Consider the following 16,943-nt stretch of genomic DNA (forward strand, 5'->3'; position numbering starts at 1 on the left):
AGATCCTCTGAGAGTAATCTGATGTTTCTCTTTGCACATTTTAGGATCTTTTCTTTATGTTTCACTGTGGTGAGTTTAATTACAACGTGTCGTGCTGAGGATCTCTTTTGGTCATGTTTACTGGGGGTTCTATGAGCTTCCTGTATTAGGATGTCTCTGTCCTTCTCCAAACCTGGAAAGTTCTCTGCTAGTATCTCACTAAAAAGGCCTTCTAATCCTTTCTCTCTCTCCATGCCTTCAGGAACTCCTAGAACCCGAATGTTGGTTTTTTAAATAGTATCCTGTAGATTCCCAACAATATTTTTTAGATTTCTAATTTCCTCTTCTTTTCTTTGGTCTGACTGTATCCTTTCCTGTTCTCTGTCTTCTAAGTCCGATATTCTCTCTTCTGCTTCACCCATTCTGTTTTTAAGGCTCTCTAATGTGTTTGTCATTTGATCTATTGAGCTCTTCATTTCATTTTGATTTCTCTTCACTATCACACTTTCCTGTTCTACTAGTTTCTGCGTTTCATTTTGATTCTTCCTTAAAATTTCATTTTCACGAGAGAGAGTTTTCAATCCTGTCCAATAAGGATTTCTGTAGTTCAAGGATTTGCTTTTGAAAACTTCTAAATGTTCTTATCATAAATTTTTTGAAATCCGTATCTTGCATTTATTCTATCTCATCATCTTCATAATCTTGGCTTGGGGTGTTTTGTGTATTTGGAAGCGTCATAGTGTCATTGTTGATCTTGTTCCCTCGATTTCTGTGTTTATTGCTTGGCATGGTTAATTCTTTTTCCCTCACTGTGAGGTGTTTTTTTTTTAATATACTATGTCTGTGTTAAGTGGACTGCCTGCTGTTGGAGGAGCCTTGGAGGCTTGTGAAGGGTGTGGCCTGAGAGGTCTGCTTGGTTCTTCAGGGTTACAGGTGTGCAAAGGTTATGCGTGGTGAATCTCTATTTATTTATTTATTCATTTATTTATTTTATTTTATTTTTTATTCAGGAGGTAAGTAATACTGCAAGGCTGAGCAGAATGGATGGTATTTAGCTTCAGATCTCTGGCTTCTACCCAAAGAGTCTCTGCAGGCTCCATTTCTCCTGGGAACTCCCACTGGGTTGCCTAGGCTACTGAATTGTAGCCTTAACTCTCCCCTTTTATTATGTATATCCCAGCTCTTTGTCTCTTGCTGGCCTTTGCAAGGTTGGCGGAGAGAGGAACTTGTCTGTACCAGTATGCCCTCACCTTTTTTTTTTTTTATTTTTTTATTTTTTTCCCTTCTCTCCTGTAGTCTGTTGAACTTTCCTGCTTCAAAACCTGCTTCCCTCTAAAATTCTGTCTGCCGTTTCCCTGCCAATGTCTCCAGTTACTGAGCTCACCTCCGCTTCCAGCGCCGATGTGTGGACTCGGAGCCCTGGGCGTCCCTCCTCTCCCCGCTGGTGTCTGTGTCACATAGACTCCCCTTCCCGCACTGGCACTCAGACTCTGCGGCTCCCCCAGTTCGGCTTCCGCGTGGTGGGTGACCCTGCTCTCCCAGTAGGTCCTCTGAGTCACCGCCACTAGCTCCGGAATAGTTTCCTCTGCAATTTTTTTTCCTGATCCTTTTTTCTGAGGCTACCATAACTCCGCTTTTATTAAACTAAATTTTCCCGGACTATCGGTGCGCGCCCTCAATATTCCGCCATCTTGGCTCAGCCCTATTACTTGCTTTTTACAAAACTAAATTTTCATGTAATTTCCAAGTGAAGTCTAAATCAGCATGGCAACTTTTAAATATTTTTAAAATACATCTTCTAAAAATCAGAATGATCGTTGTGGCAGGAGAAATCATTGATCTGCTGGTTCACATCCCACATGGCCATAATGGCCTGAGCTGGCCCATGGTGAAGCCAGGAGACCAGACCCATTGGGGTCTCCCAGGTGGTTGGCAGGAACCCAAGTACCTTTTCATCTTCCACTGGTTTCCTTGGCACATTAGTAGAGTGTTAAATGAGAAGTGGAACAGCAGGGACTTGAAACTCTGCTCTGATATAATCTATCAGTGTGAGAGCTTTTGGCTTCACCCGCTGCCCCTCAACACCAGCCACGAAACTTTTCTTGAAATATAGTATGTACACAGGAAGATGCATGTTATAAGACTTAGGTACTTTCTCTTTAATAGATTTAAGTTGTATTTATTTGAAAGAGTTACAGAGACAGAAGGAGACACACACAGACACACACACACACAGGGCGGGGTAGTGAGAGAGAGAGAGCGAGCAAGAGAGCTCTTCCATCTGCCGATTCACTCCTCAAATGGCCACCACAGCTGAGGTTCTGCAGTGCAGAAGCCAGGAGCCCAGAGCTTCTTCCAGGTCTCCCATTTTGGGGCAGGGGCTCCGGCACATGAGCCACCTGCTGCTGCTTTTGCAGGCACATTAGCAGCGAGTTGAATTGGAAGTGGAACAGCCAAATGTCAAACTGGCTCCCTATGGGATGTTAGCATCACAGGCAGTGGCTTTACATGCTATGCCACAATGCTGGGCCCAGATTGATGGGTTTTCACAAACTGAGCACCTCTATTCATGTTAGTCATATTTCCATTATTGTAACAAAATACTCGAGGCAAGCTAACAATAAAGGGAAGGGGTGTATTTTGGCTCATGGTTCTGGAGATTCACAGGCCAAGGTCAGGCAGGCCCATGTTCTCAGACCCTGGTGATGGAGTCCTCAAGAACTTGGCTTCTTGCCCCCATATGGGAGACTCACTGGATTCCCAGGCTCCTGCCTTTAGCCTGTCCCAGCCACAGCTGTTGCAGGCATTTGCAGAATGTCTCTGTTTCTCTCTGTGTGTCTTTCACATAAATAGAAGTTAAAGTATGTAAAAAATGATGCATAACCCCATTATCCATAACTAACAACTTCTAATATTATAAGTGAATATTAATTTTTTTACAAAAATTGGACCACATAATGTAGAACACAGTCTTACACTTGTTTGTTCAATTTTGGTAGATTGTATGTGTCCAGGAATCTATCCATTTCTGATACATTTTCCTGTTTGCTGGCATACAAGTCATTGTAGTAATTTCTGATGATTCTTTTTATTTCACATAAATAGAAGTTAAAGTATGTAAAAAATGATGCATAACCCATTATCCATAACTAACCACTTCTAATTTTATAAGTGAATATTACATTTTTTACAAAAATTGGGCCACATCATGTAGAATACCATCTCACACTTGTTTTTAAAAGGAAAGTAAAGTGGTTTATTACTTGCCAAATGATTTCTTGTAAGTCTATATCAACTTTTCAGCTTTTATTTTTTTATATTTATTATTTATTTGAATGGCGGAGTGATAGGGGAGAGAGAGAGGGAGAGGGAGAGGGAGAGAGAGAGAGAATGTTCAATCCACTGGTTTACTCTCCTAGTGGCCACAGTGCCCCAGGCTAGTCCACCCTGAGTCAGAGCAAAAACTATACCTTGATCTCCAATGAGGGTAGCAGGATCTCAAGTATTCATGCTTCCTCCACTACTTTACCAGGCATACTAGTATGGAATTGAATTTTAAGCAGAGCAGCTGGGACTTGAGCCAGCGTAAAGATAGCATTCTGGCAACTCAGGGAGTAGCTTAACTCACTGTGCCGCATCTCCACACCCTGAACTTTTCTTGAAACATAATATGTGCACAGGAAAGGCACATATCATAAAGGAATAATGTGATGGATTTTTCAGAGCTAGAACATCCATGAGTCAGATAGCTGTGACTATAGACAAGTATCAGGGGCCAGAAAATTTTACACAGAAAAGAGATTTATTTTGGCTCTTGCTTCAGGAGAACCACAGTCTAAGATGGGGTAGTTCCCACTGGCTTAGCCCTAGTGATGGAGTATTCTCCGGCAGGGGGATTTTTCCACATACTTGTCCACACTCTTTGAGGTCTGCAGTACTCATCTGGGTTTTATTACTCTAATAAAACCCCGAGGAGAGGTAACATTATACAGGAAAGAGGTTTATTAGGTTCACAGTTTTGCAGCTTAAGTTCATGACCTATGAATGGTCTCAGATCTCACGAGGACTTTCCTGCTGGCAGAGACCTGGAGCAGCACAGGTGTGGCACCCTGAGAGGTGACATGCAGGTCTGTGTCTCTATCTGGGGTCTCTTCATCATCTTACAAAGGCCTGGGAGTCAATCACAGGTGCTTTCCTGGTAACTTTATCAAAACTGAATCACTTCCCAAGGGGTCCCCTCTGAACACCAAATCTGAGTATGTCTCTACCCCTTTCAAATCTGGGACTTATGACTTGGGAGGGTGAAACTGCATGTGTGAGTGGGTGGCGAGAGGTATTCAAACTATTCAAAGCACAGCAGTAGCTCCTGGGCTGCCTGCTTGCCAGGCCTGTAGCAGGGACCACCCAAGGACCCTGCTGGCTTCCTGTCTGACTCCTCCCTGGCACAAGAAGGCTCATGGGGAAGAGGAGCAGGAGCCATCTGCAGAGGATCTTCGGCAGGGTCAAGGCCTCCCAGGGGAATGGAACACCTGTTCTGCCCGTAGCACACCTCTGTGTACATGGCTCCCTGCCCAAGTCTGGCTACCACCAGAGGGCGCCAGACCATCATGAGGACCATGGCTGGGGATAAACTGCTCTTCCTGAGATGAGCTCTAGTGTGAATTCTCTACAGCCTGAACTCAGACAAGCAGAGTGCTGAGGTAACCACTGTGTTGGAGGCTTGGGTAAAGGGGTCAAGTGTGTCAGGGAAGGTACAGAAGAAACTAGAAATCCAACTGAAAATATGTTGTTTTGTTCCTAGTGCAATTGCAAGGCATTCATTGAAATTTTAAGCAAAGGAGGGATTTGATCAACTTTACGTTTCCGCAACATTATGTACCTGTGCAAATGGTAGAGATGATGGGACTGACACTGACACTTGGCATATGGGTAGAGTTGGTGGGACTGACCCTGGGACGGCCTGGGTACTGGTTTGCAGAGTTCTCACTAGCACATCCCAGGGGCCAGCACCAGCCCTCAGATAAGCTTCTCTGGCAGAGAGCCTGGGTCATAGACAGCACGTGAGGGAGCTGTATTGACTTTCCCAGTGTAGTTGCCAAGGGGCACAGGACCAGTTGTGTAGGTTTCCTAGCACAGGAGGAAGAAGTGAACTCAACTGAAAGAGAGCTAACATGAAACAGATCTCGGCAAGGCTTCTTAGTGTTTGGCACCTGTGCCTTGAGAGACTTGAAGAATGTAGGATGTTCCATACTTATTTTGAAGCTGTGTTGTTCATTAAATAGTTTGCTACAAAGCCCACTCTAAGAAATGTTACTCTAAATCCCTCTGGTTTATGTTTCCCAAAGAACTTATGCTAATGAACATCACTCTAAAATCAAAAACCTACCCCGGGAAGTGGAATCATCTGCTTTACATTATTGCTTCCTACTTTTTTTTTCCTTTCTTCCTTCCTGTTTTTTTTTTGAAGGATTACAGAGAGAGAGAAGGTGAGAGAGAGAGAGGGAGAGACTGAGCCAGAGACACAGAGACATACATTCCATCTGCGGGTTCACTCCCCAAATGCCTGCAACAGCTGAGGATCTGCCAGAAGGAAGCCTGAAGCCTGGACCTCAGTCTGTTTCTCCCCTGTGGGTGTCTGGGACCCACGCACTAGAATAACCAGCTGGTGCCTCCCAAGGTGTGCGTTAAGAGGAAGCTGCAACTGAAATCATAGCTGTGTTTTGGACAGGCACTCTGCTAGGGGATGCTGTATCCCAAGAGGCATCTTACTGTTGTACCAAATACTCACCACAAACTGTCTTCCTAAATTACAGGTGAGAAAAGGATCAGTTTGTGGTCTTACACTTGGAATCTTAGAAGTTTCCACTTGTTCTCAGTGCTCATCTCAAAGTGTAGCCTGGAAGATCTTGAGTGTTGGCTCCTGTGCTTTCCTGGCCATGTCTTAGAGACAGCACAGCCTCCTCCTGGCTCACGGGGACCATCACCATTGTAGCTCCTCCCCTTGATTCCCGAATTTGCTCATGCTGTCTGGTGTCTCTGTGAGAATTTGACTCCCACATGCACAGGCCTACGTGCCCTCCTCTATGTGGGGAAAATGAGCCCAGGCTTTCTGGTTCCCAGGTCTTTTTCTGACACTCCCAGCAGGACCAGTTAATGCCCACTTGTCCTCCTTCCCTGCTATGAAATGTCACTGTGGTTGACCATGTCTAGTGGCCATGTTTCTTTCTGCATGTCTGACTGGTGTAGTGACCCCAGTGATGTGAAGGAGACGTCCTAATGAGGAGGAGTCACACCCACATTTTCACGAGCTGTTTTTATTCTACTTTATGGGAATGGGTGGGAACAGGGTCAGCATCTACTACTATTGAAGGTGACTGTGTTTCAGGAAGGGCAATCAGGAGAATCCTGTCCATCTAAGGGGTGCAGGGCTGGGGCCAGATATCTCTGGATGTGGCTTCAAAGCTGGAGGCTTAGACTGCGGCAGCCAGGCCCAGCTGATTGTTGGCCCGGTCGAAGACGGTGAAGTACTGGCGGATGAAGACGTCACCCAGGATCCAGAGCTCGCCGGTGTAGGTGTCGACGTTCATGCCTTCCAAGCCACTGGTGCAGTCGTCATCTTCCTGCAGAACAGAGGGCAGCACAGCAGTCAAGAGGGAGGGTCAGGGTGACAGGGGCTGGGTATTCAACATCACGGCCTCCCTGGTCTGACTGCAAGGCCGAGGCAGAGGAGGGCTTCCTGGCTTGGTGTCCGGGCTGTGGTTGTTACAGACCTGGGGTGTAGCAGCAGCTGCTTACTGCACTGCTGGTGCACAGGGATTCTGGGTGTTATCTGGTGCCTTTGGAAGACACAAATCGCTGACCTTAGCAAAGGAGTTTAGGGGAAGTAGGATTCTGCTAAGGTTGTCTGGGAACACTGATGATGCGGCTGCTTCTCAGTATTCTCCTCCTGGCCAGAATCAACCTGGGGAGAGGCCTGCTGGTGAGTCCTTCTCACTCAGGCGAGGCAGCTCACTGGGAAGACTGGCTTTGCATGTCACAGGAGAGTGGATGGAGAGGAGAATTACTGTGGCTCGTAGGATTAAAATGTGGTCACTCTCATGCAGTTACTGCAATTGCCCTAACCACACTGTGAGAGTGGATGGAGCTGTCATCGCTAGTTTTAGAAGAGGAAATGAAGGATGAGGGATGCTGCAACTTCTCAGAAATAATGGACTAGACTTTGAGACTCGGGGCTCATACACAGTTTTGTAGGTGGCCATAGTCTTTTTTCATGCCGTCCTCTTGTGCCTTATGTTTCCCTAAGAGGTTTTACCAAAATTATTCATGTATTGCTTGTGCATACACTGCAGGCCATGTTTTGCGGGTATTACTCTGCCTCTTGGCTTCAACTGGGAGAAGTGTGCCTTCTCTCATACAGAATGGCAGTGTGTGTCCACCTGGGGGTAGGCCACTCCTGGGGCTGGCCCAGGGCCACCTTACCTTCAGGATGTAGGCACTGGCAGGCAGAGGGTACTGGATTCCGTTGATGGTGAAGACAATGTCAGGCAGGGAGTCTATGGCAGAGCAGCTGATGACATTCTGAAAGGTGGGAGGGTGGGAGGGTTACCAGGGGTTCCTTCTGCAGCATGGCACTCCTACCACTTGATCTAGAGAAGAACATTTTAGACTTGACTTGCCTCGCCCAATAAGTTCTTGGAAGCTCCGATGTAGCTCTGGATGTTGGAAATGGCACTGGTGGGGCCAGTCAGCAGAGAGGTGCCGGTATCTACGATGGCCTGGCAGCTATCAGCACAAGCGATGGTCTCTCCATTGATGGAGACGCTGAGGGAGAGATGCAAAGAAGCGTCCCCTGAGTCCCCAGGAGTTACACCTGTGACCCGAATTGTCACTCCTCAGAGGACAAAGCAGTTGGGAAGTCAGACTAGAACAGGGCCAGGACAGGTATGTCATTTGTTCCTAATCCTAGTCTGCACTGACATTCTTCCTAGAGAGTGATGTTGTTTGATGCTTCCCAGGTTCCCTAAATGCTGAGATGTATGGACATATGGGTTTGCTAAGCCTCCCCATGGGTGCTGGGAGGTGGGCCTGCCTCCTGGAACAAAACAAAATGGCTGTGTGGTCCTTGTAGGAGAACGGGGCATCCGGTCAGCCCTCCCTCTCGTCTCCTCCCAGAGGTGACTTTCCTGGGCTCTCTCTGGCTTGGCCAATTTCCAGCTTCCTTCTGTGCTGGGTATTCCAAGCACACCAAGACAGGGCCTCACCTAAAAAGAATGGGACCAGGCCCAGGACCGGATGTCATCCAGCAGTGTGGTCTCACCTGTCCATGGTGACCTGCCAGTAGCCCTCATAAGAAACAGGCACCCAGTTCAGACTTCCAGTGTAGTAAGAAGAATCAATGCCTCCAAACATCACCAGGCTGCCCTTCTCATCATCACTGTGGAAAGTAGAGGGAGACAGACAGGAATTCACTCATTCATGGTTTGCATAGCTCTTATGTACAGCCTAGAGCTACCCTTGATGATGTACTCATCAGTGCCAGGAGCTGTGCTGAATGTGTCACAGACATGAGTTCCTTTCGTGTTGTACCCAGTCCACACAGTGGTCAGTATTGTTATTTGCACTTTACAAAGACTCTGAGGGTCAAAGACATAAGGACCCTTGCACAGGTTCACACAGAGGGGTACAGCAACCAAAAGTAGAGCCTAGAAATTGTGGTTCCCAAATGTGTAGTTTGAACCTAGATACCCATTATACTTCCCATGGGGACCACCAGAGAAATGAATACAGGACAGTACCCTGTGCACACCCAGGGCTGATGTTTCAAATGTCTGGACAAATTTCTTATTGTCATGGTTGTGTGGGAGTAGAGGGGATACTGTAAGGGGTCATGGTCAGGGTCAGGGATCTGCCACACACTGTAAACAGAGCATAGGTCAGCCTGGACAATGCTTTGAACCAAAATGTCCATTCTGCTGAGCTGGAGCAGCCTTTATCTAATGGGATATTCACTGACCCACAAGAAATAATTTAGCTGTCATGGAAACAGGTCATATTTAAGAGAAACTTGAATACCGAGTGTCCTAGACCCACAAAGAATAAAAGAGCCCTCATATTGGAGGCTTTGTTCCCACAAAATTAATTTTCTAAATGTCCACCATTTCAGAGTAGATCAGGATGCAAATATAGAGGTAATATGAAATTAGTCAACGACTGGCCATTTATGAAACACAATCCCACTGACTTTAACCCACCGAGCTTTGCTGTAAACACGTGAGCGTGCAGTCAGCATGTTGCAGATTAGTTACTACCTGAGGGAAAACATGAATGGTGACCAACAATGTCAAGAGGAAACTGTGAGTGGTAGAGAAAGTTGTTGACAGCCTTGAGTCCTGCGTAAAAGTCTACTCAGCCAAAACCTACCTGGTCTATTCTTTGTTCGTTCTTTGACCTACATTTTGATAATTAAAAAGAAATTTACTGCATTACTTTATAATTTCATTGTTCAAGATATACAAGAGTACATCAAAAAGTTCTCAAGGGGCAGCTCTGTGGTGTAGTAGGCTAAGCCCCTGCTTGAGGTGCCAGCATCCCATATGGTGGCCAGTATATGTCCCAACTGCTCCTCTTCCAAACCAGCTCTCTGCTTATATCATCGGAAAGCAGTAAAGGATGGCCTGAGTTTTGGGGTCCCTGCACTGCATCCATGTGGGAGACCTGGAAGAATCTCCTGACTCCTGGCATTGGATCATCCCAACTCCGGCTGTTGTGGCCACCTGGGAGTGAAACAGGGAATGGAACATCTTTCTTTCTGTCTCTTCCTCTGTCGGTCCATAACTACCTCTCAAGTAAATAAATAAAATTAAAATTAAAACTCCTGGAAAAAATAATATAAAATACTCTATATCAGTGCAAAGGAATTTAGAATCTGTTCATGCAAGGGGTCTGCATAATATTCAAGGAAATTGGTGTTATAAAAAACACTATGCAGTTCTGTTGCATGGCATTCCTACCACTTGATCTAGAGAAGAATATTTTAGACTTGACTTGCCTCGCCCAATAAGTTCTTGGAAGCTCCGATGTAGCTCTGGATGTTGGAAATGGCACTGGTGGGGCCAAAGTTGTACCAAAGTTAACTTTTTTGGTTTGAATGTCGGACTGTTAGGGAGAGACTTGACAAGCATCATCCACTCCTTCAGTCCCCAGTGTCCCCAACTGCACACATTCGCTCAGGTGGAAACCAAGGCACCAGGGCTCAATCTGAGTCTTCCAGGTTGGAGGCAGAGACCTGAGCCCTTGAGTCACCACATACTGCTACCCAGGTGGGCAGTACGAGGAAGCTGAAGCCCAAGCAATGGACTCTGGACTCACACCAGGTACTCGATATAATGTCCCCAAAAGCAGTGACGTAACCACTGGAACTAACACCCACTCCCTGAATGCATCTTTGAGTTTCATTTTCCATAATTTTTGAAATCCTAAGTTGCAAATGTGGGGAGCAACTCGGACTAGACTGTTACTGGAATTAAGACTTATTCTATGCATCTACTCTCCCACAATATGGCACTGAGAAGGGAGTAACAACTTCTACGCAGCTGCCTCTCGCCAACTTGAGTTATGACCTGCAGGAGCTGATCCTGCTCCTGATTGGAGGAGAGCAGTGTACTCGGCGTGTGGGTAGCAGAGTTGGGATTGGTGGAAGAGGACTATAAAGGAGGAGAGAGACAACATGCACCAGGAACATCTATCTGAAGGAACACCTGAGCAGCCCCCGAGAGAGCCGGCCGGCGGTGTGCCGCTCCCCCGCGGAAGTGGGGAAAGTGGCAGGGGGAACCGCCCTTCCACGGAGGTGGAAGGGTCGGTAGCCAACCCGGGAAGAACCAGCAGCAAACCCGGGAAGGGCCGAGCAGACAAAAGAACAACGCAGGGTCCTGTGTCGTTCCTCCACGAAGAGGGGGAGCGACAGCAATCAAGTCTTGGTATATTTTCTGTGAATCTTGAGCCCTGTGTTAGGTGGACTGGCTCTACCTCACATCTTTTGAAGACCAATGATGAGGGAACCAATACCAGAGAGCACCTGGCTATGATGCTAGAGTTGAGTAAGTCCAGGGACAGGCTATATGCTGGTAAATGACAATGCATGAAGACGGTTTGAGAAAGAGAGAATGAGAACAAGAGCAAGAGTGAGAGACAGAGAGCGAGAGCGAGAACACATGTGGGCACAAAATTTCTGCATAAAGCCAACTTTCTCCAGACTTTGGGGTTGACTTTGAAAGATCTTATTCATCTAAGATCCTCTCCAGCCCACTCATCCCTGGACAAGTTCCTTGCTGGGCCATTGAAATTGGTCCATGTGGGAGAAGCCCCAGATAGCCAACCTACGAGCTCAGGTAGACGGAGAAGAGGTCCTGGGACACCAGGCCCTCGTTCCACATGTTGTCAAAGACGGGCGTGGCATCAGAGGAGGAAATGCTGGGGTAGGCCAGACCCAGGATGCCATCGAAGGGAGCAAACAAGAAGGTGAGGCCGGGCTCTGTCTTGCTCAGGCCAAAGATCTGGTTGGTGTCTTCAATGCTTCCGACCTGAATAAGGGGGACAGAGAAGATGTCCACCGTGAGAGCTGTCCATGGAGCTCTGCTGGACCCATAGCCATCCTGCTTCATTTCTTGGAAGACTCAGTGTTCAGGGCATCAGGATGGAAAGCAGGGAGAGGAACTTGGCCCTGGAACGCCTGAGGCTCCCCACTGGACGGGTCCTGGGAACTGATGTCCAGATAGGCTCAGTGTGTGATTGCTGTGAGATTCTGCTACAAGACGAATGGTGACTGAGAATTTGCTCATCATTAGATGAGCAGATGCAAAGCAGACCCTAGCAAATTAGGGCCTATGACCACTGTCTACCCTGTGGGGTTTGCGGATCTCAAGTGACCAGTGAAAGGTAGTGGAAGAGGAGATAATAGGCATTTTAGCCTTTCTGTCACCATCCCTGTTCCCTCCATGACATTTAGCACTGAGATTCGCAGAGATCTCCAGGTACCACTCCATTTATGCACATAAGGTTCAGCCCTCACAGTGGGCGACAGCTTTGCCATGGCACTCCCTGTACCACTTAGTTAGCCTGTGTGATCTCTTAACCCATCCTGCTAAAATGAACTTCCTCTGGGGGATTCACTGTGGTTCTCCATGTCCTGAAGCTGGCCTTGGGACTGGGCATGTGATAAGGCAGGGACTGCAGGTACTCCCTGGTCCCCAAAGCCCCTGGAAGCTCTCCCTAGGACTGGGCAGTGTTAGGGGGCAGAACCACAGGTGCTCACTTTCACAGTGTCGTATCCCAGGATACCAGTCATGCTGCCAGTGCCATAGGTGATAGAGAGAGTCTCGCTGGTGCCCTGGTAGGTGGAGGAGTCCTCAGGGTTGAACCGCTTGTGGAGGGCTGCAAAGCAAGAAGCCACATCATTAACCTCCAAAGGACAAGCAAGTAAGTGCGCAGGTAATGTCTTCTTTACATTGTGCTTCTTGGCTTCGTTTGGGGTTTGGAGGAGAAAGGTGACCTTGGCCCCAACAGGACCTTTAGAACCCTGGTCCTCTCCTGACTTTGTTGTCAACACCATGTCATGGTGGACAGTCCCAGGCTACTCCATGTCCTTCAGAGATTCCTCCAGCAAACCCTGAGTACAGCAGCCAGTACTGTCAAATCCATCTGAGCACATCTATTCGTCCTTTCATCCCACAGAGCACGTGTCCCAAACACTGATCCTAGTAACTGCCCAGAGAAGGCATCTTGTGTGAATGTCTGAATGGCTGCAGCAGGCTGAAGTTGGAGCTGTGAGAAGACCCTGAGTGGTCAGGGTTCCCAGTGTCAGCTGGTGTTGGGCAGCAAAGGCCAGGCAGGCCAGGCAGGCCCAGGTACTCACCACAGGCAAGACTGGAGCAGTAGGTGGAGGGCACCCACAGGTTGGAGGAGCCCGTGTCAAAGATGACGGTGAAATCCTGAGGGGGGGTTCCGATGCTGATGGTGCCAAAGTACTCGGCCTGCAGGGGTCAGGACAGTGTAGCTCAAGCACCTGGTCACCCCATCCGTCCTCCCTGGGGGCCAGCTCCTCAGTCAAACTCTCCATCATCTCCTCTATTATGACCTCCTCATCCAGTGCACCCTCCTTCAAAGCCCAGTCCTGGCCTCCATTCCCTCCTTGAAGTCTTCTCCGGTTGCTCCCTGATTGCCTCTGACTGCTCTCTGCTAAGCCCGTTTGAACCAAGGCTGATCTGCTGTACTCTCAGCAGGTGCCCTGCCTGGGTCAGTCTTGCCCTCCTGGAGAGCACACCTTCCCAGAGGATGAGGCGTACCCTGTGGGCACCCAGACAGTCAGGCCTCACAGGCTTGTTCATTAACTTGCTGATAGGGAGACACACAGTCACTTAAACATGAGAACCCATGGGAACCTCTGGAACCTGTCAATGTTTTTGTTCTCAATGTCTGCACATTCCCCCTGGCTAGCTCTGCTCTAGTTACCCTGGTCTTTGTGCCTTTCACGGACCAGAACAAGCTCCTTCCCATGCTAGGGCTTTTGCACTGACAGTTCTTTAGTAGGAAAATTTTTTTCTGGATCATCCCCTTAGCTTCCTCCTTATTCATGAGGCACTCTCCTCCAATGTCAGCTCTGCCATGAAGCCGTCCCCACCACTTCATCCAAATAAACACACACCCCATGTTTCTGAGAAATAATCACATAATATATTATACTGTGCATTCAACTGCATGACCTGGCTTCATCTCAAGTGCTGGTTTGTTGTCTTCCTCTCTTGTATGAAAGCCTCAGGTCCTTGGCTTGTTCACTGTTGTGACCTCAGAGTGTGCTAGCCTCTGGCACTTATAGGTGCTGGGAAGTACTTGTGAAATGAATATTGAGTTCATGTTTCTGAGCTCAATTCAGTTCCTGCCGGGCCCTGTGCTAAGCACTCCAAGCAGCTCTATGCTATTAATGACTTGCAGCCTCCAATTGCAGTGAATGATGGCTGTGAGTGGGTTGGTTCTCTAGACCGGCACCTTGGGGCTCAGAAAATGTGAACGGCTTGCCCAGGATCAAAAGGAACAGAGGCATTACAGCCCCCATTCGCAGCAGGTCTAGTGGCTCTTGGAGCTGAAGCCTTGACCACTGGTAAGGGTATTTCTACCCTTGACTCACAGAGGACACATGGTGTCTACTGGTGGTCACTATGTGTGAAGCATGCCAAATAAACAAGAGAGGTCTTGAGACTAAAATCTGATTGCACTTCCCCACTGACTGAGATCAATCTGTGGAAGTTAAACCACTTGTCTTCTTGAACCCTGGCCTCTCTGTGGTCTGCCCCACCCATGGCCCTGCACAGTTCATTGGAACCACCCTTTTCATGCACTCTGCTCTTTCTTCAAATGCAATTGGCTCCTGTGCCCAAGGTGGGCATGAGCCCTCCTGCTCTCTGGAGTCCCTCAACCACTTGGAAACCCCTTTTCTTATTTCAGTGCTCCCAGGAGTCAACTCTGCCATTGAAGGCACTAGTTCACTGAGTGACGCCTTCACTTGGTGTCCCACATCCTAGTCTTGCTTCTCATCTGATGCTGAGACCAAGTGAGGTTGTCTTTCTCCCCCACCCAACAATGCCTTTATTTACTGTTGTCTCCCTGAGATCAGGTGGAGTCTCTGGCTGTCACCCAAGCTCCCTGTTCATGCTCTGGCTCAGTCCTTGGGGCTGCCCCTTCCACCTGCCCACGCACTCACATCCAGGTAGTTCTCCATGCTCTCAGTGGACACCGTGGCGAAGGTCTCTTTGGGGAAGTATTTGGTGGCCGGGTTGGGGGTGTGAGTCTTCAGGTAGTCCTGCAGCAAGCCCTTCTCAATCAGGTTCTTCCTCAAGGACTTCTTTCTGACCAGGGGGACCCTGGGGCAGAGCATTGGTGCAGGCATGGTTACAGGAGGAGGGACAACTGGGCAAGGAATCTGCTCAGAGGGTGCTACAGAAACCCAAGAAAGGTGAGGAACCTGGTTCCACAGAAAGGAAGGAAGGAAGGGGGGAAGCTCCCATCTATTACCTTATAGTGCACATAGAGAAGTGACTACTGGCCAGGGGCGGGGCTAAAACCAAGCCCTGGCTGCACTCAGGGCCTGGGCTGTAAACCATGCCTCAGTGTGGCCTCCTCATAAAGGCAGAGAGAGATACCAGAAAAACTCAAGAAGTTGGGTCCCAGGGAAGAAGAGAAGGAGATTCAGGACAGACAGGAGGCTGGGAAGTTGCCCCTTGAGATACTCCTACCACTGCCCAACCCCAGACTCACTTGTGGATGACGCACTCAGAGAGTGCCAGCAGCCCGAGCAGCAGCATCCACTTCATGGTTCCTCCTGGCTCCCAAGACACTGGAGAAGGCAGGACAAGTGGGAAGTGTACAGTAGCAGGCAAGAGCCACTGCTTATATACTCATGGTCCAATTCTGACTATAATAGCTCTTATCAGTCTCTCAATGCCACCTGGATCACACTCCCAAACAGAGCAATTCCTGATAAGACAGTCCCGCCTGGAGTCACGTTCTGAGAAGTTGCCTGTTGAGTAGCTTTCCACCAAACACAGCATCCATCAGTTGGAGTGCACCTGCCAAGGACCTGCAAGATGCTGAGTACTGGCTTTGACTTAGAAGGGTCCTTGCATGACTTTCCAAGCTGAGTGTTCTCACAGAATTGGTCAGAAGTGCACAGAATACAGCATTGAACTGATGTTGCAAGAGCTCATTGTATCCCAATTTGTCCCAGTGCTACTGATCACTGGGGTTCTTGGAGATCAGCTGCCAAACTTAGCCATCAATTTCATTTCTGTATCTGCCACCCCTGAGCAGGTGGGCAGTCAGTGGTTTGAGGAGCAGGACCCACTTCCCTGTGTAGATGGCTTCAGGCAGATATGACAGTAGGGGATCTGCGTATGTGCAGGTTATTTGGTTTCTGTTCCTGTTTCTTGGCTCATCACCTCTTCCTCAAGGATCAGAAATAAGAAATTTCTTCTCCAAGGTGGTTCTTAGGAACTCCAGTCTCCCTGCCTTCAGTTGGCCATAATGAAATTCTCAGCTATGCAAGTGTCCTATAGTAGGTCCTCACCACACAGGGGTCCTGCTGCACCCACAGCTGGAAGGGAGGCAGAAGAGTTGATGCTGGCACTCCTACAAGTTTATCAGCAACCAATAAACACAAACAGGAAGTTATTCACATGCTGGGAGTGAGATGCCAGCTCCTGAGGACGGAGTCCATGTTTTCAGGGCCCTTCCAGCCCTCACTCTCCACATCTCCTCATCTGGCTGCCTATTTCTGTCCTTTAAAATGAACCACAAAGGCTGTTTCCCTGAAACCATAAGACACTCAGCCAATTAACTGAACCTGAGGACTAGTCCATGGGAACCCCAATTTGTAGCCTGTCGGCCTTGTATCTGCCTCAGAAGTAGGATGGTACTGTGGACTTGGCCTTACTAGTGTGATTTTATGCTCTGTCCAGGGACACATATAAAGGAGAATTCATCCAGCTCATGTCAGCTACTGTAGAATTGGTTGTTGGGAGTGGGCAAAGTCCGCACACGTCAGAAACACATCAGATGTGAGCTGTGTGAGAAACCGAGTCTGTGGCTGTGTAAGGGTGTGTGGCCCTTGTCTCCTGACGACAGTCCTTCAGTTTTGTGGCTTTAGAATTTTATTTATTTGAGAAGCAGAGAGAGAGAGAACTCCTATCCACTGGTTCGCTCCACAAATGCTTGAAATGGCCAGAGCTGAGCCAAAGCTGGACCCTAACCGTCACTGAGAGCTGGTAATACAATCCAGTCTCCCATATGGGTGGAAGGAACCCAACTAATTCAGCTATCAGTGCTGCCTCCCATGGTCGGCCTTAGACAGAAAGCTGCAGTCAGGAGTAGAGCTGGGACTTGAATCCAAGTCCTCTGATGGGAGACATCAGCATTTA

The 16,943-nt window shown here is 48.2% G+C and overlaps 1 protein-coding gene across 1 annotated transcript; it reads right to left on the bottom strand.

The window, feature by feature from the left end:
• Positions 1-6,449: 6,449 nt before the first annotated feature.
• Positions 6,450-15,341, bottom strand: LOC138844180 (pepsin II-4). The gene is made up of 9 exons (XM_070051404.1): positions 15,286-15,341; positions 14,732-14,891; positions 12,890-13,007; positions 12,290-12,408; positions 11,359-11,558; positions 8,297-8,413; positions 7,656-7,800; positions 7,459-7,557; positions 6,450-6,599 (listed from the first exon to the last, which is right to left on the bottom strand). Exons 1-9 carry the CDS (start codon positions 15,339-15,341, stop codon positions 6,450-6,452), a joined length of 1,164 nt encoding a protein of 387 aa, XP_069907505.1.
• Between the last annotated feature and the right edge of the window lie 1,602 nt (positions 15,342-16,943).

Source organism: Oryctolagus cuniculus, chromosome 1, assembly GCF_964237555.1.
Source record: "Oryctolagus cuniculus chromosome 1, mOryCun1.1, whole genome shotgun sequence".
Lineage (NCBI taxonomy): Eukaryota > Metazoa > Chordata > Mammalia > Lagomorpha > Leporidae > Oryctolagus > Oryctolagus cuniculus.

Excerpts from the sequence above, each read along its gene's own strand:
- LOC138844180 (XM_070051404.1), bottom strand. The coding sequence starts at position 15,341 with ATGAAGTGGATGCTGCTGCTCGGGCTGCTGGCACTCTCTGAGTGCGTC. Across the intron at positions 13,008-14,731 it reads GCATGGAGAACTACCTGGAT|GCCGAGTACTTTGGCACCAT; the intron begins GTGAGTGCGTGG and ends TGACCCCTGCAG. Across the intron at positions 8,414-11,358 it reads TTCTCCGTCTACCTGAGCTC|TGATGATGAGAAGGGCAGCC; the intron begins GTAGGTTGGCTA and ends TACTTTCCACAG.